At 44.5% G+C, this 27,388-nt stretch overlaps 1 protein-coding gene across 1 annotated transcript; it reads right to left on the reverse strand.

The window, feature by feature from the left end:
* Positions 1-253: 253 nt before the first annotated feature.
* LOC109741621 (uncharacterized) lies at positions 254-5,110 on the reverse strand. The gene is made up of 8 exons (XM_020300699.3): positions 4,877-5,110; positions 4,133-4,737; positions 3,874-4,041; positions 3,628-3,795; positions 3,394-3,549; positions 3,148-3,315; positions 1,401-3,069; positions 254-1,098 (listed from the first exon to the last, which is right to left on the reverse strand). The coding sequence occupies exons 1-8, from the start codon at positions 5,083-5,085 to the stop codon at positions 549-551; spliced, it is 3,693 nt and encodes a 1,230-aa protein (XP_020156288.2). The 5' UTR covers positions 5,086-5,110; the 3' UTR covers positions 254-548.
* Between the last annotated feature and the right edge of the window lie 22,278 nt (positions 5,111-27,388).

Genomic DNA, 27,388 nt, shown 5'->3' on the forward strand with positions numbered 1-27,388 from the left:
TTATGCAGGCTTCTCACAATCAGTTCAGATGAACAAATGAGATACTACTATGGCTCGCTGAGCGCACGCTGATAAATGGTGTATTGATCATCCATGCTGCCCTTGAAGATCAAAGCAGTAAGTTACCATGGATGGGGATTCGTTTTGGTGCTGTTATGGGACTGTCTATCTGGAAAGAAAGGCAGCACAACAAGAATGCTTAAAAGGGCAGCACAGTGCACGTAGCTCCTGCTTGCGCAGAGTATGGCAATAATGCTTGAAAGGACAGCAAGAATGCTTGATTATGTAAAATTTGTGACAGAGAAAAGCTACAGCCAGAACTCATGTACCCAGTACAGGTTCGGTTCTGAAAATAAAACTAACAGCAGAATGAGCTAATGCAGCTCTTTAAAAAGCAGTACTAATTCAACGCTAGGGTAGCAAGAAAAAAACATCACAAGCCATCAACGACTGCAAGGTGACCGGGAGAGTAAAGACCAAGGAGCACTACGCTGACAGGACTGCGTTCCGCCGAAATATGAACATTACCATCACCAGTCACCGATACCTTAGTAAAGCCTGAGGCGGCACTTCGACGAACCGCAAAAGCATTTCTTCTCCTTCACCTTGCCATTCTTGCGCACATTACCTATGTTATAATTGTAATCGTAAGTAAGCTCTTGTAGAGGACGGATATTCTTTTCGGCGAAAAGCATAACATGCGGCATCCTCCTATCATCATGGTCCCAGAGAACATCCTGTGCATGCATGTTTGGAGAGCAGCTATGGTTGATGAATCTTCCAACATTACCACACTTTGCAGCATCTATTGTATAGCCCAAGCTTTCCGCCGTCATCTCGGATTTAGAAGATTCTGAACCTTCTTCTTCTTCTTCATCATCGTCATCGTCACGACCAATATCAAAAAGGTATTCATCATTTTCTGTCCTCTCAGCTTCTGTCTCTTGCAATACCTCACCTACATACTCGCATACGAAACTACCTGAAGGGATAAAACTGAGGGATCTTACGCCCCAACCTGTCTTCCCGGTCTTGAATATTTCCAGTGGAACTTTGGGGCCGTGCTGGCTCACCCTATTGTGGCATGTTGGCGGGCACCTGCATGCAGTTTTGACAATTTGGTTAGCTCACCATTTCAGTTTAACCTAAATTGTCTAATGTGAACAAATAACTTTTTGTCAAAACCAACTTCAGGTAAGCAGGTTTCGGCTGTACGAGAAAGTTTCCCATATTTCACAGCCATCTGGATTTACCAATCTAAACTTACCATGCCAGAACTAGTATAATATTGAGCTGGCAATAAGAACATGTTGTCGGACATTAAAAATAAAAATATTAATGGGTTGTTCTTGCCTAGCTAGGTTATGTTATTTTGTTTTGTAAGTTACTGAACACCCTACCTGCATGATGGGCCACACTCATATATGAGAGGCTTTGTATAAACAATTGCGCTATTCAAATTGAATGGGATCTCCCCTCCATTTTTCACAGCACAAGCACATTCACTAGAGTCCGAGCAACCGTTAGTGCAGTCACAGCCTACTGAAGGTGCTTTTGCATATGAGGGCGGATATATGACTTTGGTAATGTACTTAAATGGCGTTGGCAGCACGCCATCAATTGTGTTGATCACACATATGGGAATGCTCTCTTTTCCTTGAGATATGTCAGGCAAACAAAGGCCTTCACGAACGGTAAGAGAGTTATTATTCCTACAAGTGAGAGACTGAGAAACACCAGCAATAAGCCTCTTCCCTTCTGTCCACAGGCATTTGTCAGGAGCCATCAATGCTAATACAGTCATCTTGTTGGTGACAAGGCCAACATTATCATTTTCTTTAATTTGATCGGTCGGAAGATGATCCCCACACTTAGATTCCTTCGTGAACCTATTCCCAGAGTCCTTGCTGATGCCATCGTGCTTTAACTTATGAGCAAACAAGCCTTTCTTCACGTTTTTAATATTTGAGGAGCGCGCCACTCCTCTTCGAGTTCTTGAAATCTGGTTTCCTGTCTTGTCATCTTCAAAGACCCTCCTATCATCTAGCAATATCCCATTCACCTTGACATTATCTGGTCTCTTGCCCTTTGTCTTCACATTAACAAGAGCTCTCACATGCGTCCTCGAAGTACCTTCTTGCAAGCTTCCTTCACATTTGTTTTTTACATCACCAACCCCCCCTACAAGTGGTATATCCTTTGGATCGCGCAATCGACTTCTCTCATCAATCTTCGTAATTTTGCTTCGGGTATCAACACTCAAGTCATCTGAAGGAGCACATCGAGGGATGTTGACGCATGATTTATTATTTCTTTCATGCGCAAGTACTGCCAAAGATTTCTCATCATCTTCTAAGGAATCTTCTCCATCCTCTCTTGCCTTGCGCCTAGCCGATGTAGAAGGGGTAACTTTGGAGCGCAATTCTTTCCTTGGAGTAGCAACCTTCTTCACATTTTTCCTAGGAGCAAGCGATTTAGGAACACTACCAATAGATTTCTTTCGTTGCGTCCAAGGGCATCTGTCTGGAGCCATCAATGCTTGTATAATTACCCTATTAGTATTAAGGCCCACACCATCCTTATCTTCAATTTGATCGGTCGCAACATGGTCTCCACACTTAGATGCCGAGCGTATCACGTCAAGCACACGTGCATCATCTACCAATGTCACATTGATCTTGACAATCTCTGAACTCTTGCCCTTTCTCTTCACATTAAGAGGGCCTCTCGGATGAGTCCTCGGAGTGCCTTCATGCAAGCGTCCTTCGCGTTTGCTTCTAATCTCAGCGTTCCTCGCTACTAGCGGTGCGCGCTTCCTTTCACGTAATACTCTTCTACCATTCATCTGCTCCAAGAAACTATGTCTTGGTGAGTCACTTGTAACATCATTTAGTGGATTATCATGGCCGTGTTGGCCTCTTGCAAAACCATCTTGAACAATAACGTTGACGACTTGAGATTCTTGGATCTTTTGATTGTGTGCCTCGGTAGCTCCACCAACCTCTTTTATTTTGCCTTCCATTTCCACATTAGAATTATCTCGCCTCAAAATCGGAGAAGCACCATGACCTGAAATTGTAATCATGAGCAAGGCATCCATTACATAGGCACACCCACTAGTGAAAAATGATTGGCGTGTCTACATACCAACATAATTTTGTGGACGGTCTGCAAAATCATCTGGAGCGACACAATTGACGGCTTGAGATTCTTGCTTATGATTGTGTGCCTCGGTGGCACCTCCGACCTCTTCTCTTTTACCTTCCGTTTCGTGATTAGAATCAGCTCGCCTCAAAATCGGAGAAGCGCCATGACCTGAAATTGTAATCATGAGCAAGGCATCCACTACATAGGCACACCCACAAGCGAAAAATGATTAGCATGTCTTCATACCAACATAATTTTGTGGACGGTCTGGAGCGACACAATTGACGACCTGAGATTCTTGCATATGATTGTGTGCCTCGGTGGCACCTCCGACCTCTTCTCTTTTGCCTTCCGTTTCGTTATTAGAATCATCTCGCCTCAAAATCGGAGAGGTGCCATGACCTGAAATTGTAATCGTGAGCAAGGCATCCACTACATAGGCACACCCACTAGCGAAAAATGATTGGCGTGTCTTCATACCAACATAATTTCTTGGACGGTCTGCAAAATCATCTGGAGCGACACAATTAACGACTTGAGATTCTTGCATATGATTGTGTGCCTCGGTGGCACCTTCAACCTCTTCTCTTTTGCCTTCTGTTTCGTGATTGGAACCATCTCGCCTCAAAATCGGAGAAGCACCATGACCTGAAATTGTAATTGTGAGCAAGGCATCCACTGCATAGGCATACCAACTAGCAAAAAATGATTGGCGTGTCTTCATACCAACGTAATTTCGTGGACGGTCTGCAAAATCATCTGGAGCAACACAATTGACGACTTGAGATTCTTGCATATCATTGTGTGCCTCGGTGGCACCTCCGACCTCTTCTCTTTTGCTTTCTGTTTCGTGATTAGAATCATCTCGCTTCAACATCGGAGGAACACCACAACCTGAAATTGGAATCATGAGCAAGGCATTCACTGCTAAGGCACACCGACTAGTGAAAATGATTGGTGCATCTGCATACCAGCACCTCCTTACCTCCGACGCCGATGCCGGTAGCAGCAACACTCCCACAGCCAGGCGGAAATCTGCGCTTGGCTGAGACCGCTCTCCTCTTGGGAGGCGGATTCATGACAGATGCCGACCACCTCTTCTTTCTGCTCTCGTCCTCCTCCCTCTCCAATTCACCGTCGCCCACTCTGCTTCCCACAACACTGCCATCTCCATTGCCAATAACAACATCCTCATCCCTGACCAATTGCCCCTCCACATTCAACGATTCGGCCATATGACCGCCATCTTCCATGGAGCCATTAGCAGGAGCAACGGCACATTTCCGTGGGACGGCGAACGCCAGCGGCATCACATCGAGCGCCCTGACCTCTGCCTGGCCATCAGAGGGGCGCGCATCCCCGACGCCTGGCGGCTGCGGCTGAGGGGGGTCGCGCGGGAGCCCGCCGTTGCACGCCGCAGAGGAAACGCCCGCGTGGCCGGCCGCCTCGTCCGCCGTTCCCTGGACGCCCCTCTCGCCGTCGCCGTTCTCGGCGACGCGGCCGCAGCTCGGCGGCCAGGAGCGCTGGGCGGAGACACCCCCGCGACCGCGAGGCGGCAGCACCTCCACCCCCGCCGTCGGGGCGCAAACCCTGCATACAAATCCAGATCGACACCTCGTCAACAATCTACAGAAAGGGGACGAGCCAAACCATGGATAGGTATCGGCGTTCGCGACATGCGCGTACGCGCACGCGACGGGCCGGGTGGTTTCGCCGGACGGGCACTCACATTCCGCCGACGGGCAGCGGCAGGCCGCGGAGGTGGCGTCGTCTGGCGACTGGAGGGGAGGTAGACGGTGGAGACTGGAGCGGTCTCCCCCTATGTTTGGGAAGGAGATGCGCATGGGTTGTTTCGTAGTATAGTACTCCTACTATTACTCCCGCGATATTGTTGCTCCGTCGTCGTGACGATAGCTGATTTCTTTCGTTATGACGCATGATTTGGTCGGTACTGTGGAGAAAGATCGGTCTGACCAAATCAGATCGTACGGGCTCTAGAATCCTCCGAAATGACAAGGTTGACTATGGGTGGGTTGGATTATTTGTGGTTTTATTACTTACAACAAAAAGGTTCACCTGTTGCCGGATCGGCCAACTGCATATAAAACTGCTTTACTCTGCACTGAAAGATTCTAAATTATACTCCCTCTCTGCGTTTCTTTTTACTCCGTGTTATAGGAGAAATATCCATATTCACGGTATCAAATCAGTATCGTTTTTTTCTCGGATAAAATCAGTATCGTTAGACGCATCATGGAATTAATTTTCATATTCAATATTGAAATATCAATATTCACAATACCAAATTTAATCATTAGATGCACCATGGAGTATTCTAAATGCTGATATTTTTCAATATAAATTTGACTCAAACTTTACAAAATTTGGCTTGAGACAAATCTTTATGTAGAGTAAAAAAAACAGAGGGAGTACTGCCTCTAAGTTCTTAGAGCATCTACAGCTGGACTTGGAAAATCCGCCCCCTATACGACCGCGGACGCGTCCGGACACGTCCATATTTCCCTCCCGACATTCATATATCTCGAATCCGGACTCTCAAATCCATGCGCGTCGATCATAAAAGACAATGTCGCACGTAAATAGCAAATGTCGGTACGAAGCATTGATGGCGTTTACACAAAATTTATTTTAAGTGCCAAACTCAAACATTAGCTTATTAGTTGCCATTTTGGGCCCACATGTGATCCACAAGATCATTGAGTAGTTGCGTGTGCACCTGATGATCTCGAAGATTCTGATGATCTCGAAGATTCTGATGCATCTGCAGAAAGTTCATAAACTGAGCCGCATCTTGATCTTCCGGGATTTCAACTTAATCTCCAGGTGCTTCGAAATCATGGTTTTGGGCTACACCATCACCCTCATTCTCGACAATCATATTGTGGAGAATAACACAACATGTTATCAGTTGCCACAAAGTTTCTGATTCTCACATCAGCGTCCCGCACAATTCCCCAACGAGCTTGAAGCACACCAAATGCCCTCTCCGCATCCTTCCTAGTCGCTTCATGCATCTCTACTCCTAATGGACGAGTTGGTTGAATAGTCCCACCACTTTCGTCTGGGTTTTTTTTCGTCTGATTTTTTTCGTCTCACATCCCACCACCATATCTCCTCACGTTGTTTTTTTATCCTCACAATGAAAACTTTCCTAACCCTTTCAAAATTTTCTAATTAGACACGTTACAAATGGACAAGAAACGATAGCAGGTTACCAATCAATAAAATCCAATTTCATGACAATCAATTCTAAATCCTAACTTTCTAATGCATTGATCTTTGCCTTTTGTCTCTAATTATGAGTCTCTACTCCTACTCCTAAAGGACCAGTTCGTAGGTTGTTCGTTCGCTCGTTCGTTTCCTGCCCCACCGATCGAAGGAACAACCCCGCCACACGCCTCCGATTTTTCTCCCCATATCATGGGTATTTTATTGGGTTTCCTAATTTTCTCTCGTGTCCATAGAAACCGGATCAACACTTGCCCAGATATAGTGCCGCATCGTCTCCCCGTCACCTCCTTCCATCCGACGACGCCGCACAAACCTCCGCCTCTTTGATGCCATGTCCGTCGCCCGCATCATCAACTTCCGCACGGGCGCCGCCCACACTAATTCCCACCGCCAGGAACACGCAATGATGCCCGTCATCTCCGACTCCCTCCCGGACCTGCCCATCTCCACGGCCGCCTACGTCGCCGCCGGCCAAGCTACTCACTCTGACGAGGCCTAGCACGCCTCCAACTGGCCCGACCAGAGCAACCCGGTAGAGCACCACTTTCGTCTGGGTTTTTTTCGTCTGGTTTTTTTCGTCTCACATCCCACCACCATATCTCCTCACGTTGGTTTTTTTATCCTCACAATGAAAACTTTCCTAACCTTTTTAAAATTTCCAGACACGTTACAAATGGGCAAGAAACGATAGCACGTTACTAATCAATAAAATCGAGTTTCATGACAATCAATTCTAAATCCTAACTTTCCTAATGCATTGATCTTTGCCTTTTGTCTCTAATTACGAGTCTCTACTCCTACTCCTAAAGGACCAGTTCGTAGGTCGTTCGTTCCCTGCCCCACCGATCGAAGGAATAACCCTACCTCACGCCTTCGATTTTTTCCCCCAAATCATGGGTATTTTATTGGGTTTCCTAATTTTCTCTCGTGTCCATAGAAACCGGATCAACACTTGCCCGGATATAGTGCCGCACCGTCTCCCCGTCACCTCCTTCCATCCGACGACGCCACACAAACCTCCGCCTCTTTGATGCCATGTCCGTCGCCCGCATCATCAACTTCCGCAGGGGCGCCGCCCACACTAATTCCCACCGCCAGGAACACGCAATGATGCCCGTCGTCTCCGACTCCCTCCCGAACCTGCCCATCTCCACGGCCGCCTACGTCGCCGCCGGCCAAGCTACTCACTCTGACGAGGCCTAGCACGCCTCCAACTGGCCCGACCAGAGCAACCCGGTAGAGCAAGAAGGCCACGTCCTCGTCGTCCCGCTGTCGGCACAACAAGAGAAAGGGCGTCGTGGCATGTGGCACCGCAAAGCTCGGGAGTACAAGGTCGACGGCGCCGCCGCGGTGGACCGGATGGAGCCCCACACATGCATCGCCCGCACGCGGTCCCATACATCCAACCATGCATCCATACGGCCATACCAGATCATCTACATGGAGATGGAGTGCGTACATGTACATCTCAGTAGCCTTGCACTTCTACTTCCCATCTGTTGATGCATTTTTTAGGTTTATTCTTCTCAAAATGTGCAACTCTGTTTGGATTGCCATCGAGTCAAGCCGTTGTTGCCTGCGGACACCGTGACGCAGGCAGACGGAACCTACCATGGACGCAGCCACTCTCACCAGAGGCACCTGGAGAGACCATGCCGCTCTAGATCACGGTAACGTTTTGGAGAATGCAAATGCTTATAATTTATCCTCCAGTATGGTACGTTCGGAAGTGCCATTGGTTTCCTATACACATGCTTGGTCCAATGGTTCAGATTTTAATTTTAGATGCTTCACAAGATATATAAGCTAACCTGAATGTGAACACTGTTCAACACAATATAATGAGATTGATTGGTTCAGTAATTGGATTATTGTTGATTGTAAGAGTTCTCTTTTATATCGTACAAACCCTCCGTTAAGCATTCATGTTGATCCTGACGCCCCTCCTGGGAGAAAAGCACCAGGCATTGGCAACAGGCATATAGCTTCCCTTGATCAGTGTCTTAAAAACAAAAATAATCTGAAAACAACTTCTGAACCTTAAATAACCGAAAAATTCTGGGCCATATCTCTATGCCGGGAACCCTCTGCGTTGATGAAACAGGCCACAAAAGTTAGAGATATGGTTTCAACGCTGGAATATTTCTAATGATTTACCAGGTAATTTTATTTATTAATGACTGTACTTCTAAGGCAATTGTGTTTTCTTTCTGGGTTGTGTCTATGCTGCTTGGGTGACATTGATAGTGTCTTCATCACGTTTTACACTTTTACTACAGAACATTGTATCAGTGACCATAGTTTCTACACTGTCCCTCTCTGGTGTTATCCAAACTAAACCACTAACATGGAATTTAGTCAAAGTTTGGTTGCCTGTGAACATCATATTTGTCGGAATGCTAATCACAAGCATCTTTAGGTATGTGTCAGATCTACATATCATTTTGAGCTGAGCACTACTTTATGTTCAGTATAGTTGGTCTATACTTACAATTTGGTATATCAGAATATGGAATTGTTTACTCAGTTTAAAAACTTAATTATTTTATCGGTATATACTCCTTCACTTGATAAAATATGGAAAACACACTTTACTTTTTTCTTCCCACTATAAGAGGTCAGAACTATGTGCAAAGGAGCACTACCTTAATCAGATCAATGCTTTTGTTTTGACAGCTTAAAGTTCATTGAGGGAGAAAATGTTTGTTCTACCGATGTTTAGTTGTTAAAATTTCTGATGAATATTTGTTGCAGTTCATCTGCTCTGTCTCTATTCATGGTCAATTAGTTTGATAGGATAATGATAAACCTGAATCAATTTTTAGGCTTTAAGAACATTTTTTGAGTTGAATTTTCCTACATGAGCTGTGAAGAAATCGCTCCTCGACTTTAAGAACGAAGTATTGGATTGAATGTTGGAGTCTTTCTTAAACTCTATCTGCTGCACTTTCTGATATTCTCTGTATCCTTCAGTTTGAAGTATATCCATGTTGCGATGGACGCAATATTGAAGAATGTCGCAAATGTTCATGCTACTTCTGGGACAACCTACTTCTTTAAGAAGCAGCATGATAGACAAGTATGGATTTCTCTAATGTTGATGGTATGTCAAATTTATAATTTACTAATTTTAAGTAGGACTAAAATGCTTGAGGGCTTTTTTTCAGTTTCTGAATAATCGCACTTAGTTGATTTGTGGCCGACAGCAATTCAATAGAAGAAGACGGGGATGAAGGACGAAAGGAGGCGAAGATTTACGTCTTTCATATATGAGACACCTAGCCGCCCTCCGCCGGATGGTATAATGCTTATTTTAACGTTGCAAAAGTGATGGTCTAGGAGATGCAGTTAAGTAGTATAATTGGCACCCTCAATACTTAACACACTAACAACTTCAGTTGCGTTTTGACTCTAAAGCCGGAATATGCAAATTTCACTACTTAAATGTTCTTGCATTCAATCCCTGCTCATGGGTATTATTCCTTGGGTCTTCTTTATCTATTTATTATATTTAGAGCCAAATTTTGTTTCTGTATGGCTATATGGACTTGCAGGTGTGAAGTGCCATAAGATGTCCAAATATTTTTTTTGGGTCCAAGCTTATATTTAGGCTTGCCCTGGTTTATGCACAATTTTGACACAGATAGTATTGACACCTGGTTTTCAGGTTGGAAAAATATTTATGGTGAGAGATTTTGACTTCTTGTGGTGTTCATGTCTCCCTAGGGCCCTGATCACTGATTTTCTACAAAAGAGACAAGAGAGCATAGAGGTGCCTAAGATTCTTGGTTTGTGCATTTAACTGTTTTATAATGTGTCAGTATATTCTGTTTATAATGTGCCAGTATATTCTGTCCACATACAGTTAAATATGGGCACATGTTCGCAACGGGGGGCGCTAAACTATTATAGGAACATGAGAACTTAGGAGTCCTTGTGATGAAAAATATATGCCAATTTCTGAACTTGAACAAAGGGCATGGAAAGTAAAGTATGCCAGAAGCTTCGTTCTTAGAGGAGAGAGGTGCCATCAAGCACGATGTTGATCAGCTTGCCTGGAAGACATATGATCAGAAGTACCTTCATTCATTTGTAAATACTCTTTGTAACTCACACGAGCACCAATAGAAGATAGATAACAAATGGAACCTTTTGATTAGTTCACTTATTTCAGTTTTTGTGTTACAGTAGGCATTGCATTTGGATAGGATTTAACTGATTATAATATTGTACGAGAAGAAGGGAATACACAGGATCAATTTATTTCATGAGTAGGATAGTAATGATCAATCTCTCAGAAATAGAAAAGTAATGATCAAGACCTTAGCATACATTTTTCTTCCAGTAATTTGCTAGCTATTAATGTTGGTAACTAGCTGTCATCACGTGATGTTTCTTTTCCATGTTAGTAAAACTTAACATAGCTTGTTGTTGTAACATCCCAAATTTTCAATTTGGAATGTTTTACAATTATTAGCTATGCATCTATGCATTTTCTATGAATTGAGTGGCATTTGGAAATTTCAGAGGCATTTGAGTTTTATCTGACTTTGAATTAAACTTGGCATTTGAAATTTATTTCAAAAATCCCTGACAAATACTTGTTCAAAAGTATGAGAGGAGCTAATATGACACTCCAAAAAGTCAGAAGAAAACAATGCCAAAAGTTTTGAATTCAAATTTGGGTTTCATATGGATTTTTTAGAAAAATGTTTTTTTAAGTTTTTATTTAGCCTCTGAAAAATAGTTCATCTTGTAGGATTTCTTTTTCTGATTATATATATATGTCCTATATAAAAATATTTTTATTTTCTATCTTTATATTTTTTCTTTTGTCTTTCTTTTCTTGGGCCTTGATTTTTTCACTAAGGCCCATACTTGCACGCTTCTTCTTCCTCCTCGTTCGGCTACGTCCATGGCGCCTCCACCTTTTCCTTCACTCCTCTTCCTTCTCCGCACCCACTAACCCCCAGAATCGGTTCCCCTCTCCTCCCTCGACCCCTCCCCTTCACTAGTTGTTGTAAAGTGGCTCTGTTTATTGCCGTGCTATTCGGATATGGTCTTCACAAACGCCGCCCACTGAGGATAGATACCATCGGCAAAATAGTATCCCATGTTGTACTCTCGGTCATTGACGATGTAGTTGCACGGCGGTGATTCCCCATTGCAAAGTCTCCCGAACACCGGAGATCGTTGAAGCACGTTGATGTCATTGTGAGAACCCGGTATTCCAAAGAAAGATTGCCAAATCCATAAGTCATGTGATGTCACCGCTTCTAGTATGATGGTGGCCTCTCTGGTGTGACCTTGATATATTCCCCGCAAACCTTTGGGGCAGTTTTTCATTGCCAATGAATGCAATCAATTGATCCGAGCATTCCTAAAAATCCCATTGCCTCTCCAATAGCCAACAACTTCTCTGTGTCCTGCGCATTTGATTCTCTGGGATACTGAGGCCTAAACACCTCCATGATACGTCTCCATCGTATCTATAATTTTTTATTGTTATATGTTGTTATATTATCATTCTTGGATGGTTTACATCATTATATATCACCTTTATATCAATTTTTTTGGAGACCTATTGACATAGTGCCCAGTGGCAGTTGCTGTTTCTTGCTTGTTTTTTACTTCGCAGAATATCCCTATCAAACGGCGTCCAAATGCAGTGAAACTTTTTGGAGATTTTTTTGGACCAGAAGACAACTGGGGAGCAAAGGAAGTACCTGGGAGGAGTCTCATGGGGCCCACAAGACACCAGGGCATGCCAGAGGCCCCTAGCGCGCCCTAATGGGTTGTGGGGCACACAGGGGCCTCCTCCATCGCCTCTCAGCTCTATAAATATCCAAATATTCTAGAAACCCTAGGGGAGTCGACGAAACACAATTCTAGCCGCCGCAAGTTCCAGAACCACGAGATCCAATCTAGAGCCCTATTCTAGCACCTTCCCGGAGGGGAACACGATCACGGAGGGGGACACGATCACGGAGGGGTTCATCATCCTCATTGGTGCCTCTCCGATGATGCGTGAGTAGTTCACCATAGACCTACGAGTCCGTAGGCAGTAGCTAGATGGCTTCTTCCTCTTTTTGATTCTCAATAAAATGGTCTCTTGGAAATCTATTTGATGTATTGACTTTTTGCGGTGTGTTTGTTGGGATCCGATGAAGTTCGAGTTTATGATCAGATCTATATCCATGAATATTATTTGAGTCTTCTTTGATCTCTTATATGCATGATTATTTATAGCCTCATATTTCTTCTCCGAATCTTTGGTTTAGCTAGGCCAACTAGATTGTTTTTCTTGCAATGGGAAGAGGTGCTTTGTGATGGGTTCGATCTTGCGGTGTCCTCACCTAGTGACAGAAGGGGTAGCGAGGCACGTATGTATCGTTGCTATTAAGGATAAAAAAGATGGGGTATATTCCTACATGAATAGACCTTGTCTACATCATGTCATCGTTCTTATTGCATTACTTCGTTTCTCCATGAACTTAATACACTAGATGCATGCTGGATAGCGGTCGATGTGTGCAGTAATAGTAGTAGATGCAGAATCATTTTCGTCTACTTATCTTGGACGTGATGCCTATGTTCATGATCATTGCCTTGGATATCGTCATAATTATTTGTTCTTCTATCAATTTCCCAACAGTAATTTGTTTACCCACCGTATGCTACTTTCCCGAGAGAAGCCACTAGTGAAATCTACGCCCCCCGGGTCTATCTTTTATCATATTTGCCTTCAGATCTATCTTTTATCATATTTGTTTTCAGATCTATATTTTCAAAAACCAAAAAATACCTTACTGCACTTTTTCTTTACTTATTTTATTTTGTGTTTTTGCAAGATCTATTTATCCAATCTATCATAAATTAATCTATCTTTTTACCGAGGAGGGGTTGACAACCCCTCTTACGCGTCGGGTTGCAAGTATTTGTTCTTTGTGTGCAGGTACCGTTTACATAGTGTTGCTTTGTTCTCCTATTGAATTGATACCTTGGTTTCACAACTCAGGGAAATACCTAGCGTAGATGTACTGCATCATCCCTTCCTCTTTGGGGAAATACCGACGCAGTTTCAAGCCGCATCAAAAGGAATTTCTGGCGCCGTTGCCGGGGAGACATCATCAACATCTATCAGGTTCCTAATCACAAATCTTATCTCCTTGCAATTTACATTATTTGCCATTTTCCTCTCGTTTTCATGCCCCCCACTTCTCAAAATTTGCCTTTTTATTTCCCCTTCTTTTTTGTTTGCCTTTTTCTTGTTAGATCTATTGTTTGCTTGCAATCTTGTTTGCGTAGTCATGATGTCTGAAGAAAATACCAAATTGTGTGATCTTTCCAATACCAATAACAATGATTTTATTAGCACTCCGATTGCTTCTCCCGCCACTAGTGCGGAATCTCGTGATATTAATGTCGCCTTGTTGAATCTTGTTATGAAAGAGCTATTTTCCGGTACTCCTGATGAGGATGCCGCGTCCCATCTAAAAACATTCATAGAATTGTGTGATATGCAAAAGAAAAAAGATGCGGACAATGATATCATGAAATTAAAATTGTTTCCTTTCTCTTTGAGGGATCGTGCAAAAAATTGGTTTTTCTTCTTTGCCTCGCAATAGTATCGATTCTTGGAATAGGTGCAAAGATGCTTTTATTACTAAGTATTTTTTGCCCGTGAAAATTATTTCCATTAGAACTCAAATCATGAATTTTAAGCAAGTTGAGCATATATATGTTGCACAATCTTGGGAAAGAACGAAATTGAAGCTAAGAAATTGTCCTACTCATGGTTTAAATCTTTGGATGATTATACAAAAAAAGTTATGCGCGATTGAATTTTGTTTCTAGAAATTTTTTAGATTCCACCGCGGGTGGTACTTTTATGGAAATTACTTTGGGTGAAGGTACTAAATTTCTAGATAATATCATGGCAAATTATTCACAATGGCATACCGAAAGAGCACCTACTAGTAAAAAGTTAATTCGGTTGAAGAAATTAGTATTTTGAGTAAAAAAGTTGATGCTCTTATGAAATTGGTTGCTGATAAAAAATCTCCTATTGATCTTAATGATGTGCCTTTGTCTACTTTGATTGAGCAAAATAGTGATCCCGTAGATGTAAATTTTGAAGGAAATATGCCCTAGAGGCAATAATAAAGTTGTTGGTTTTATATTTCCTTATTCATGATAAATGTTTATTATTCATGCTAGAATGTATTGATCGGAAACCTAAATACATGTGTGAAAACATAGACAAACACTGTGTCCCTAGTGAGCCTCTACTTGACTAGCTCGTTGATCAAAGATGGTTAAGGTTTCCTAACCATGGACATGAGTTGTCATTTGATAACGGGATCACATCATTAGGAGAATGATGTGATGGACAAGGTGTTGGGAACGTAGTAATTTCAAAAAAAATCCTACACACACGCAAGATCATGGTGATGCATAGCAACGAGACGGGAGAGTGTCGTCTACGTACCCTCGTAGACCGTAAGCGGAAGCGTTATAACAACGCGGTTGATGTAGTCGTACGTCTTCATGATCGACCGATCCTCAGCACTGAACGTACGGCACCTCCGCGTTCAGCACACGTTCAGCTCGGCGATGTCCCGTGAACTCACGATCCAGTAGAGCTTCCGGGAAGAGCTTTGTCAGTACGACAGCGTGGTGACGGTGTTGATGAAGCTACCGACGCAGGGCTTCGCCTAAGCACCACTACGATATGACCGAGGTGGATTATGGTGGAGGGGGGCACCGCATACGGCTAAAAGATCAATGATCAATTGTTGTGTCTATGGGGTGCCCCCTGGCCACGTATATAAAGGAGTGGAGGAGGGGGGAGGGCCGGCCTAGCTATGGCGCGCCCTGGAGGAGTCCTACTCCCACCGGGAGTAGGATTCCCCCCTTCCAAGTAGTAGGAGTAGGAGAGAAGTAAGGGGAAGAGAGAAGAGAAGGAAGGAGGGGGCGCAGCCCCTCCCCCTTTTCCAATTCGGACTAGGCCTTGGGGGGGGGGGGCGGCCTGCCTCTCTCTCTCTCCCTAAAGCCCAATAAGGCCCATATATTTCTTCCCCGTATTCCCGTAACTCCCCGGTACTCCGAAAAATACCCGAACCACTCGGAACCTTTCCGATGTCCGAATATAGTCGTCCAATATATCGATCTTTACGTCTCGAACATTTCGAGACTCCTCGTCATATCCCCGATCTCATCCGGTACTCCGAACTACCTTCGGTACATCAAAACACATAAACTCATAATACTGATCGTCACCGAACGTTAAGCGTGCGGACCCTACGGGTTCGAGAACTATGTAGACATGACCGAGACACGTTTCCGGTCAATAACCAATAGCGGAATCTGGATGCTCATATTGGCTCCTACATATTCTACGAAGATCTTTATCGGTCAAACCGCATAACAACATACGTTGTTCCCTTTGTCATCGGTATGTTACTTGCCCGAGATTAGATCGTCGGTATCTCAATACCTAGTTCAATCTCGTTACTGGCAAGTCTCTTTACTCGTTCCGCAATGCATCATCCCGTATCTAACTCATTAGTCACATTGCTTGCAAGGCTTATAGTGATGTGCATTACCGAGAGGGCCTAGAGATACCTCTCCGACAATCGGAGTGACAAATCCTAATCTCGATCTATGCCAACTCAAAAAGTACCATCGGAGACACCTGTAGAGCACCTTTATAATCACCCAGTTACGTTGTGATGTTTGGTAGCATACAAAGTGTTCCTCCGGTATTCGGGAGTTGCATAATATCATAGTCATAGGAACATGTATAAGTCATGAAGAAAGCAATAGCAACATACTAAACGATCAAGTTCTAAGCTAACGGAATGGGTCAAGTCAATCACATCATTCTCTAATGATGTGATCCCGTTAATCAAATGACAACTCATGTCTATGGCTAGGAAACTTAACCATCTTTGATTCAACGAGCTAGTCAAGTAGAGGCATACTAGTGACACTCTGTTTGTCTATGTATTCACACATGTATCAAGTTTCCGGTTAATACAATTCTAGCATAAAAATAAATATTTATCATGAAAATGAGGAAATAAATAATAACTTTATTATTGCCTCTAGGGCATATTTCCTTCAGTCTCCCACTTGCACTAGAGTCAATAATCTAGTTCACATCGCCATGTGATTTAACACCAATAGTTCACATCAACACCCATAGTTTCACATCGTCATGTGACCAACACCCAAGGGGTTTACTAGAGTCAATAATCTAGTTCACATTGCTATGTGATTAACACCCAAAGAGTACTAAGGTGTGATCATGTTTTGCTTGTGAGAGAAGTTTAGTCAACGGGTCTGCCACATTCAGATCCGTATGTATTTTGCAAATTTCTATGTCAACAATGCTCTGCACAGAGCTACTCTAGCTAATTGCTCCCACTTTCAATATGTATCCAGATTGAGACTTTAGAGTCATCTGGATCAGTGTCAAAACTTGCATCGACGTAACCCTTTACGACGAACCTTTTGTCACCTCCATAATCGAGAAACATATCCTTATTCCACTAAGGATAATTTTGACCGTTGTCCAGTGATCTACTCCTAGATCACTATTGTACTCCCTTGCTAAACTCAGTGTAGGGTATACAATAGATCTGGTACACAGCATGGCATACTTTATAGAACCTATGGCTGAGGCATAGGGAATGACTTTCATTCTCTTTCTATCTTCTGCCGTGGTCGGGCTTTGAGTATTACTCAATTTCACACCTTGCAACACAGGCAAGAACTCTTTCTTTGACTGTTCCATTTTGAACTACTTCAAAATCTTGTCAAGGTATGTACTCATTGAAAAAACTTATCAAGCGTCTTGATCTATCTCTATACATTTTGATGCTCAATATGTAAGCAGCTTCACCGATGTCTTTCTTTGAAAACTCCTTTCAAATACCCCTTTATGCTTTCCAGAAAATTCTACTTTATTTCCGATCAACAATATTTCATTCACATATACTTATCAGAAATGCTGTAGTGCTCCCACTCACTTTCTTCTAAATACAGGCTTCACCGCAAAGTCTGTATAAAACTATATACTTTGATCAACTCATCAAAGCGTATATTTCAACTCCGAGATGCTTCCACCAGTCCATAGATGGATCGCTGGAGCTTGCACAATTAGTTAGCACCTTTAGGATCGACAAAAACCTTCTGGTTGCATCATATACAACTCTTCTTTAAGAAATCCATTAAGGAATGTAGTTTTGACATCCATTTCCTAGATTTCACAAAATGTGGCAATTTTCTAACATGATTCAGACAGACTTAAGCACGCTACGAGTGAGAAAATCTCATCATAGTCAACACCTTGAACTTTGTCAAAAACCTTTTTTGACAAGTCTAGCTTCGTAGATAATAACACTACCGTCAGCGTCTATCTTCCTCTTGAAGATCCATTTATTTTCTATGGCTTGCCGATCATCGGGCAAGTCAATCGAAGTCCACACTTTGTTCTCATACATGGATCCCATCTCAGCTTTCATGGCCTCAAGCCATTTCGCGGAATCTGGGCTCATCATTGCTTCCTCATAGTTCATAGGTTCGTCATGGTCAAGTAACATGACCTCCAGAACAGAATTGCCATACCACTCTGGTGCGGATCTTAATCTGGTTGACCTACGAGGTTTGGTAGTAACTTGATCTGAAGTTACATGATCATCATCATTAGCTTCCTCACTAATTGGTGTAGGAGTTACAGGAACAGATTTCTGTGATGAACTACTTTCCAATAAGGGAGCAGGTACAGTTACCTCTCAAGTTCCACTTTCCTCCCACTCACTTCTTTCGAGAGAAACTCCTTCTCTAGAAAGGATCCATTCTTAGCAACGAATGTCTTGCCTTCGGATCTGTGATAGAAGGTGTACCCAACTGTCTCCTTTGGGTATCCTATGAAGACACATTTCTCTGATTTGGGTTTGAGCTTATCAGGATGAAACTTTTCACATAAGCATCGCAACCCCAAACTTTAAGAAGCGACAACTTTGGTTTCTTGCCAAACCACGGTTCATATGGTGTCGTCTCAACGGAATTAGATGATGCCCTATTTAACGTGAATGTAGCTGTCTCTAATGCATAACCCCAAAATGATAGTGGTAAATCGGTAAGAGACATCATAGATTGCACCATATCTAATAAAGTATGGTTACGATGTTTGGACACACCATTTTGCCGTGGTGCTCCAGGTGGCATGAGTTTGTGAAACTATTCCACATTGTTTTAATTGAAGACCAAACTCGTAACTCAAATATTCTTCTCCTCGATCAGATCATAGAAACTTTATTTTCTTATTACTATGATTTTTCACTTCACTCAGAAATTCTTTGAACTTTTCAAATGTTTCAGACTTTTTGTTTCATTAAGTAGATTTACCCATATCTGCTCAAATCATCTGTGAAGGTCAGAAAATAACGATACCCACCGCGAGCCTCAACACTCATCGGACTGCATACATCAGTATGTATTATTTCCAACAAGTCTGTTGCTCGCTCCATTGTTCTGGAGAACGGAGTCTTAGTCATCCTGCCCATGAGGCATGGTTCGCAAGCATCAACTGATTCATAATCAAGTGATTCCAAAAGCCCATCAGCATGGATTTTCTTCATGCGCTTTACACCAATATGACCTAAACGGCAGTGCCACAAATAAGTTGCACTATGATTATTAACTTTGCATCTTTTGGCTTTTAATATTATGAATATGTGTATCACTACGATTGAGATCCAACAAACCATTTTCATTGGGTGTATGACCATAAAAGGTTTTATTCATGTAAACAGAACAACAATTATTCTCTAACTTAAATGAATAACCGTATTGCAATAAACATGATCAAATCATATTCATGCTCAACGCAAACACCAAATAACACTTATTTAGGTTCAACACTAATCCCGAAAGTATAGGGAGTGTGCGATGATGATCATATCAATCTTGGAACTACTTCCAACACACGTCGTCACCTCGCCCTTAACTAGTTTCTGTTTATTCTGCAACTCCTGTTTCGAGTTACTACTCTTAGCAACTAAACCAGTATCATAATGCCGAGGGGTTTCTATAAACACTAGTAAAGTACACACCAAGAATATGTATATCCAATATACCTTTGTTCACTTTGCCATCCTTCTTATCCACCAAGTATCTAGGGCAGTTCCACTTCCAGTGACCAGTCCTTTTGTAGTAGAAGCACTTAGTCTCAGGCTTAGGTCCAGACTTGGGCTTCTTCACTTGAGCAGCAACTTGCTTGCCGTTCTTTTTGAAGTTCCCCTTCTTCCCTTTGCCCTTTACTTGAAACTAGTGGTCTTGTCAACCATCAACACTTGATGCTTTTCTTGATTTCTACCTTCGTTGATTTCGGCATCACGAAGAGCTTGGGAATCGTTTCTGTTACCCCTTGCATATTATATTTCATCACGAAGTTCTAGTAACTTGGTGATAGTGACTAGAGAATTCTGTCAATCACTATCTTATTTGGAAGATTAACTCCCACTTGATTCAAGCGATTGTAGTACTCAGACATTCTGAGCACATGCTCACTAGCTGAGCAATTCTCCTCCATCTTGTAGGCAAAGTGCTTGTCAAAGGTCTCATACCTTTCGACACGGGCATGAGTCTGAAATACTAATTTCAACTCTTGAAACATCTCATATGTTCCGTGGCGTTCAAAACGTCTCTGAAGCCCTGATTCTAAGCCGTAAAGCATGGTGCACTAAACTATCAAGTAGTTATCATATCGAGCTTGCCAAACGTTCATAACGTCTGCATTTGCTCCTGCAATCGGTCTGTCACCTAGCGGTGCATCAAGGACATAATACTTCTGTGCAGCAATGAGGATAATCCTTAGATCACGGATCCAATCCGCATCATTGCTAATAACATCTTTCAACTTAGTTTTTCTCCAAGAACATATCAAAAATAAACAGGGAGCTACATCGCGAGCTATTGATCTACAACATAGATATGCAAATACTACCAGGACTAAGTTCATGATAAATTTAAGTTCAATTAATCATATTACTTAAGAACTCGCACTTAGATAGACATCTCCCTTATCATCTAAGTGATCACGTGATCCAAATCAACTAAACCATAACCGATGATCACGTGAAATGGAGTAGTTTTCAATGGTGAACATCACTATGTTGATCATATCTACTATATGATTCACGCTCGACCTTTCGGTCTCAGTGTTCCGAGGCCATATCTGCATATGCTAGGCTCGTCAAGTTTAACTCGAGTATTCTGTGTGTGCAAAACTGTCTTACACCCGTTGTAGATGAACGTTGAGCTTATCACACCCGATCATCACGTGGTGTCTCGGCATGACGAACTTTGGCAACGGTGCATACTCAGGGAGAACACTTTTACCTTGAAATTTAGTGAGAGATCATCTTATAATGCTACCGTCAAACAAAGCAGAATAAGATGCATAAAGGATAAACATCACATGCAATCAATATAAGTGATATGATATGGCCATCATCATCTTGTGCCTTTGATCTCCATCTCCAAAGCACCGTCATGATCACCATCGTCACCGGCGCGACACCTTGATCTCCATCGTAGCATCATTGTTGTCTCGCCAACTATTGCTTCTACGACTATCGCTACCGCTTAGTGATAAAGTAAAGCAATTACAGGGCGATTGCATTGCATACAATAAAGCGACAACCATATGGCTCCTGCCAGTTGCCGATAACTCCGTTACAAAACATGATCATCTCATACAATAAATATAGCATCATGCCTTGACCATATCACATCACAACATGCCCTGCAAAAATAAGTTAGACGTCCTCTACTTTGTTGTTGCAAGTTTTACGTGTCTGCTACGGGTTGAGCAAGAACCGTTCTTACCTACGCATCAAACCACAACGATATTTCGTCAAGTTAGTGCTGTTTTAACCTTCACAAGGACCGGGCATAGCCACACTCGGTTCAACTAAAGTTGGAGAAACTGACACCCGCCAGCCACCTGTGTGCAAAGCACGTCGGTAGAACCAGTCTCGCGTAAGCGTACACGTAATGTCGGTCCGGGCCGCTTCATCCAACAATACCGCCGAACAAAAGTATGACATGCTGGTAAGCAGTATGACTTGTATCGCCCATAACTCACTTGTGTTCTACTCGTGCATATAACATCTACGCATAAACCTGGCTCGGATGCCACTGTTGAGGAACGTAGTAATTTCAAAAAAAAATCCTACGCACACGCAAGATCATGGTGATGCATAGCAACGAGAGGGGAGAGTGTCGTCTACGTACCCTCGTAGACCGTAAGCGGAAGCATTATAACAACGCGGTTGATGTAGTCGTACGTCTTCACGATCGACCGATCCTCAGCACCGAATGTACGGCACCTCCGCGTTCAGCACACGTTCAGCTCGGTGACGTCCCGTGAACTCACGATCCAGTAGAGCTTCCGGGAAGAGCTTCGTCAGCACGACGGCGTGGTGACGGTGTTGGTGAAGCTACCGGCGCAGGGCTTTGCCTAAGCACCGCTACGATATGACCGAGGTGGATTATGGTGGAGGGGGGCACCGCACAGGGCTAAAACATCAATGATCAATTATTGTGTCTATGGGGTGCCCCCTGGCCACGTATATAAAGGAGTGGAGGAGGGGGAGGGCCGGCCTAGCTATGGCGCGCCCTGGAGGAGTCCTACTCCCACCGGGAGTAGGATTCCCCCCCTTCCAAGTAGTAGGAGTAGGAGAGAAGGAAGGGGAAGAGAGAAGAGAACGAAGGAGGGGGCGCAGCCCCTCCCCCTAGTCCAATTCGGACTAGGCCTTGGGGGGCGCGTGGCCTGCCTCTCTCTCTCCCCTAAATCCCAATAAGACCCATATATTTCTTCCCCGTATTCCCGTAACTCCCTGGTACTCCCAAAAATATCTGAACCACTCAGAACCATTCTGATGTCCGAATATAGTCGTCCAATATATCGATCTTTACGTCTCGAACATTTCAAGACTCGTCATATCCCCGATCTCATCCGGGACTCCGAACTACCTTCGGTACATCAAAACACATAAACTCATAATACTGATCATCACTGAACGTTAAGCGTGCGGACCCTACGGGTTCGAGAACTATGTAGACATGACCGAGACACGTTTCCGGTCAATAACCTATAGCGGAACCTGGATGCTCATATTGGATCCTACATATTCTACGAAGATCTTTATCGGTCAAACCGCATAACAACATACGTTGTTCCCTTTGTCATCGGTATGTTACTTTCCCGAGATTCGATCGTCGGTATCTCAATACCTAGTTCAATCTCGTTACTGGCAAGTCTCTTTACTCGTTCCGCAATGCATCATCCCGTAACTAACTCATTAGTCACATTGCTTGCAAGGCTTATAGTGATGTGCATTACCGATAGGGCCCAGAGATACCTCTCCGACAATCGGAGGGACAAATCCTAATCTCGATCTATGCCAACTCAACAAGTACCATCGGAGACACCTGTAGAGAACCTTTATAATCACCTAGTTACGTTGTGATGTTTGGTAGCACACAAAGTGTTCCTTCGGTATTCGAGAGTTGCATAATCTCATAGTCATAGGAACATGTATAAGTCATGAAGAAAGCAATAGCAACATACTAAATGATCAAGTGCTAAGCTAACGGAATGGGTCAAGTCAATCACATAATTCTCTAATGATGTGATCCCGTTAGTCAAATGACAACTCATGTCTATGGCTAGGAAACCTAACCATCTTTGATTCAACGAGCTAGTCAAGTAGAGGCATACTAGTGACACTCTGTTTGTCTATGTATTCACACATGTATCAAGTTTCCGGTAGGTACAATTCTAGCATGAATAATAAACATTTATCATTAAAATAAGGAAATAAATAATAACTTTATTATTGCCTCTAGGGCATATTTCCTTCACAAGGCCCAATCTGTTAGCTTAGCATAATGATCGTTCGGTTTTATTGCTATTGCTTTCTTCATGTCAAATACATATTCCTTCGACTATGAGATTATGCAACTCCCGGATACCGGAGGAATGCCTTGTGTGCTATCAAACGTCACAGCATAGTTGGGTGATTATAAAGATGCTCTACAGGTATCTCCGAAGGTGTTTGTTGGGTTGGCATAGATCGAGATTAGGATTAGTCACTCTGTCTATCGGAGAGGTATCTCTGGGCCCTCTCGGTAATACACATCATAAGAAGCCTTCCAAGCAAAGTGACTAATGAGTTAGTTACATGATGATGTATTAGGAACGAGTAAAGAGACTTGCCAGTAACGAGATTGAACTAGGTATGAAGATACCGATGATCGAATCTCGGGCAAGTAACATACCGATGGACAAAGGGAATAACTTATGTTGTCATAACGGTCCGACCGATAAAGATCTTCGTAGAATATGTAGGAGCCAATATGAGCATCCAGGTTCTGCTATTGGTTATTGACTAGAGAGGTGTCTCGGTCATGTCTACATAGTTCTCGAACCCGTATGGTCCGCACGCTTAACGTTCGATGACGATTTAGAGCAACTCCAAGGGAGAGACCCATTTGGCCCGTTTGGGTCATCCAGACAGAAAAGATGGCCCAATGGGGCGACCCAAACGGACAAGGCATCCGCCTGCTGTCCGTTTGTTGTCCGTCCGGACCCAAACTGGGCCCAAATTTGAGGCACAAATGGGTCCGCGCGGACAAACACGGACGCTCTCATCGCTCGCTCGTGTCCTCGCGTGTCCGGCCTGGTCCCACGCATCAGCGTCTCACACTAGCGATTCAGCCTCCCACCGCCGCCGCCCGCTCGTCCCCAGCTCCCGCGCCGCCGCCCGCTCGTCCCGAGCTCCTGCGCCGCCGCACCAACCCCGCCCGCCGTTGCCCGGATCCGGCGCCGGCCAGCCAGATCCAGCTGGTCCCGCGCGGATCCACCACCCCTCACCGGTCTTGACGCCTCCGCCAGCCCCCGTCGTCCCCAGCATCCTCTCGTCGCGCCGCCGCCATGGACGCCTTCAGGGCATCGAGCAGGAGCTCGCCTGCCACCACGCTCAGCCACCTCGACCTCCCTGGATCCGATTCCAAGCAGCAGCAACGGCAACCTGACTGCCTCCTCCACCTCCACGTCGTCCCCACCAACTTCCTCCATAAGCCCCTCAGGTCATTCTCGAGATGCTTCGGCAACAACTGAGGGAGTCCTGGATTAAGGGGTCTTCGGACGTCCGGCCTGTTTGACATGGGCCAGATTGATGTGCTGTGAAGATACAAGACCGAAGACTCTCACCCGTGTCCAGATGGGACTCTCCTGGGCGTGGAAGGCAAGCTTGGCATCCAGATATGAAGATTCCTTTCTCTGTAACTGACGTTGTACAACCCTAGTCCCCTCCGGTGTCTATATAAACCGGAGGGTTTAGTCCATAGGGACAATCATAATCAGACATGCTAGACTTCTAGGGTTTTAGCCATTACGATCTCGTGGTAGATCAACTCTTGTAATATTCATATTCATCAAGATCAATCAAGCAGGAAGTAGGGTATTACCTCCATAGAGAGGGCCCGAACCTGGGTAAACATCGTGTTCCCTATCTCCTGTTACTATCGACCTTAGACGCACAGTTTGGGACCCCCTACCCGAGATCCGCCGGTTTTGACACCGACATTGGTGCTTTCATTGAGAGTTCCGCTGTGACGTCGAAGACAAGATTGATGGCTCGCCTTGTTATTAAGGATGGTATCACCTCCGGAGGAGCCCTGGCCTTAGGCCAAACCCTCCAGCTGGGCAGTTTCACCATGACCGCCCGTACGGCCGTCAAGCCGACGATGATTTCTTGGGTCGTCGAAAATCACCTTCGTGTTGACTCCGAATACTCCAAACGGATGGATACGACGGAGTTGTCGTCTTTAAACGAACTCCTAGAGCGTATCGCCGCCTTGGGGTTCGCTCCAGACTACAATCGGATTGGGCTTAAACCCGATTAGAGAGAAATCAAGTCTCCGCTGATCACCCATCAGATAGCGGTAGTAGAGGAGCAAAACAACAACTCTTCCTCCATATTGAGGATGAACTATGTTCGGATTTCCGAGCTCGAAGAGCCGGATACCTGTCCGCGGAATGACACGCCTTGTCCTCCGAATCTAGAATCGGATGATAGGCCTGAAAAATCAGTTGATATCCCGGAGCCCAAACCATTAAGCTCGGAGATTTCTCAAACTCCGGATCCTAAATTGGGTCAGGGTTCGGATTTAAAACCACCCACCCACCCAGATATACGCGATCTCAGTACATACGGTAGCAGTCTCAAGAAATAGTCCATCACTTTTGGGTCAGATTCCTCCTTGTCAAAAACAAGATTAGAGATTGCCGCGACGAAGACGCGATCTCAACATTCTGCAATAATTGCATGGACGTAGGAATCCTCAACACCATCAACCGCCGTCGCATATTATACTTTGCTGACTTGGCAACCATCATATAGAAGTACTGCACAATGGAAAGCGCCTGGAAAACTCAGGCAGCCCTCTGGGAACCATCGGTTTCCACTCAACCCTTCGTCCGGGCAAAAAGGATGCACCCTCGCGGGGCACCTAAACCAATAGTAAAGAAATCTAAGCACATTACGGGGCGGGGAACAGTTCTAGAGGGATGGCTCGATAGGCCATGCGAAATACACGCAACACCGGATACCATACCAACCCACAGCCTTAGAGCATGTTGGATACTCCGGCAAGTGGCCAAGAGCGGCGAGGATATCCTCACCAAAAATACCCAATAGCAACACCCCCTGGAAGACGTCGACCTCAGCGTATTGACAGTCTTCAAGACTTTTGCTTCAAATAATTGGCGCAAAAGGACCCTCCGCGACCTCGCCGAAGTCTGCCAAGTTACGGCAACAAACCCTTGGAACGATACGGCCATAACTTTCAATGGCAGCGACGAACCAAAATTCCGGATAGTCTGGGCACCGGCCGCCTTGGTCCTCAATCCAATTGTGGATGGTTTTTGGCTCACCAAAGTGCTCATGGACGGCGGCAGCGGACTAAACCTCATCTACAATGATACACTCAACAAAATGGAAATAGACAGGAGCCGCGTCGAGCAAAGCAGCACGGCCTTCCGAGGAATCATTCCCAGTCGGGAGGCGCGATGTGCAGGAAAAATCACACTTGACGTAGTATTCGGCATGCCGGAGAACTATCGGTCCGAAGAGATACCTTCCAAGTGGCCCCTTTCAACAGCGGATATCACGCCCTATTGGGGCGAGATGCATTTACACGCTTCCAAGCTATACCTCATTACGGGTACATGAAGCTCAAGATGCCTGGGCCCAACGGTATCATCACTCTTGCCAGTGATCCGCATATAGCACTCCGCGCCGAAAACAAAACCGCATCCCTGGCCCTTGAGGCATTGTCCGAAGCCCTCGCGGCCAAAGAGCTAACCGCGTTGCGCTCCACTGTGGATAGGGATGACGTAATCCTGGACAAGCGACCCAAATCCACCTCCTTTAAACCCGCAGATGAAATAGTCAAATTTCAAGTCCACCCGACGGACCCCAAGAAGACAGCATCCATCGGGGCACAACTCGACCCAACGATTGACGCCGCGCTACGAGAGTTCCTGCGCGAGAACTGGGACATTTTCGCCTGGCACCCTTCTCATATGCCAGGGATCCCACGCAGGTTGGCCGAACACAGCCTCAACATACTGAAGGGATACAAACCGGTCAAGCAAACACTACGGCGCTTTTCCGAACCCAAACGACAAGCCATGCGGGAGGAGCTAGCCAAGTTAATCGAGGCCGGGTTCATTAGAGAAATAAAACATCCAGACTGGCTAGCAAACCTGGTGATGGTGCCAAAGAAGGATAAATGCTGGCGCCTATGCGTCGATTTTAAAGACCTCAACAAGGCCTGCCCTAAGGATCTCTTCCCCCTCCCTCGCATCGATCAGATTATAGATGCTACCGCAGGACACGACTCA

The sequence above is a fragment of the Aegilops tauschii genome, chromosome 5 (assembly GCF_002575655.3).
Source record: "Aegilops tauschii subsp. strangulata cultivar AL8/78 chromosome 5, Aet v6.0, whole genome shotgun sequence".
Lineage (NCBI taxonomy): Eukaryota > Viridiplantae > Streptophyta > Magnoliopsida > Poales > Poaceae > Aegilops > Aegilops tauschii.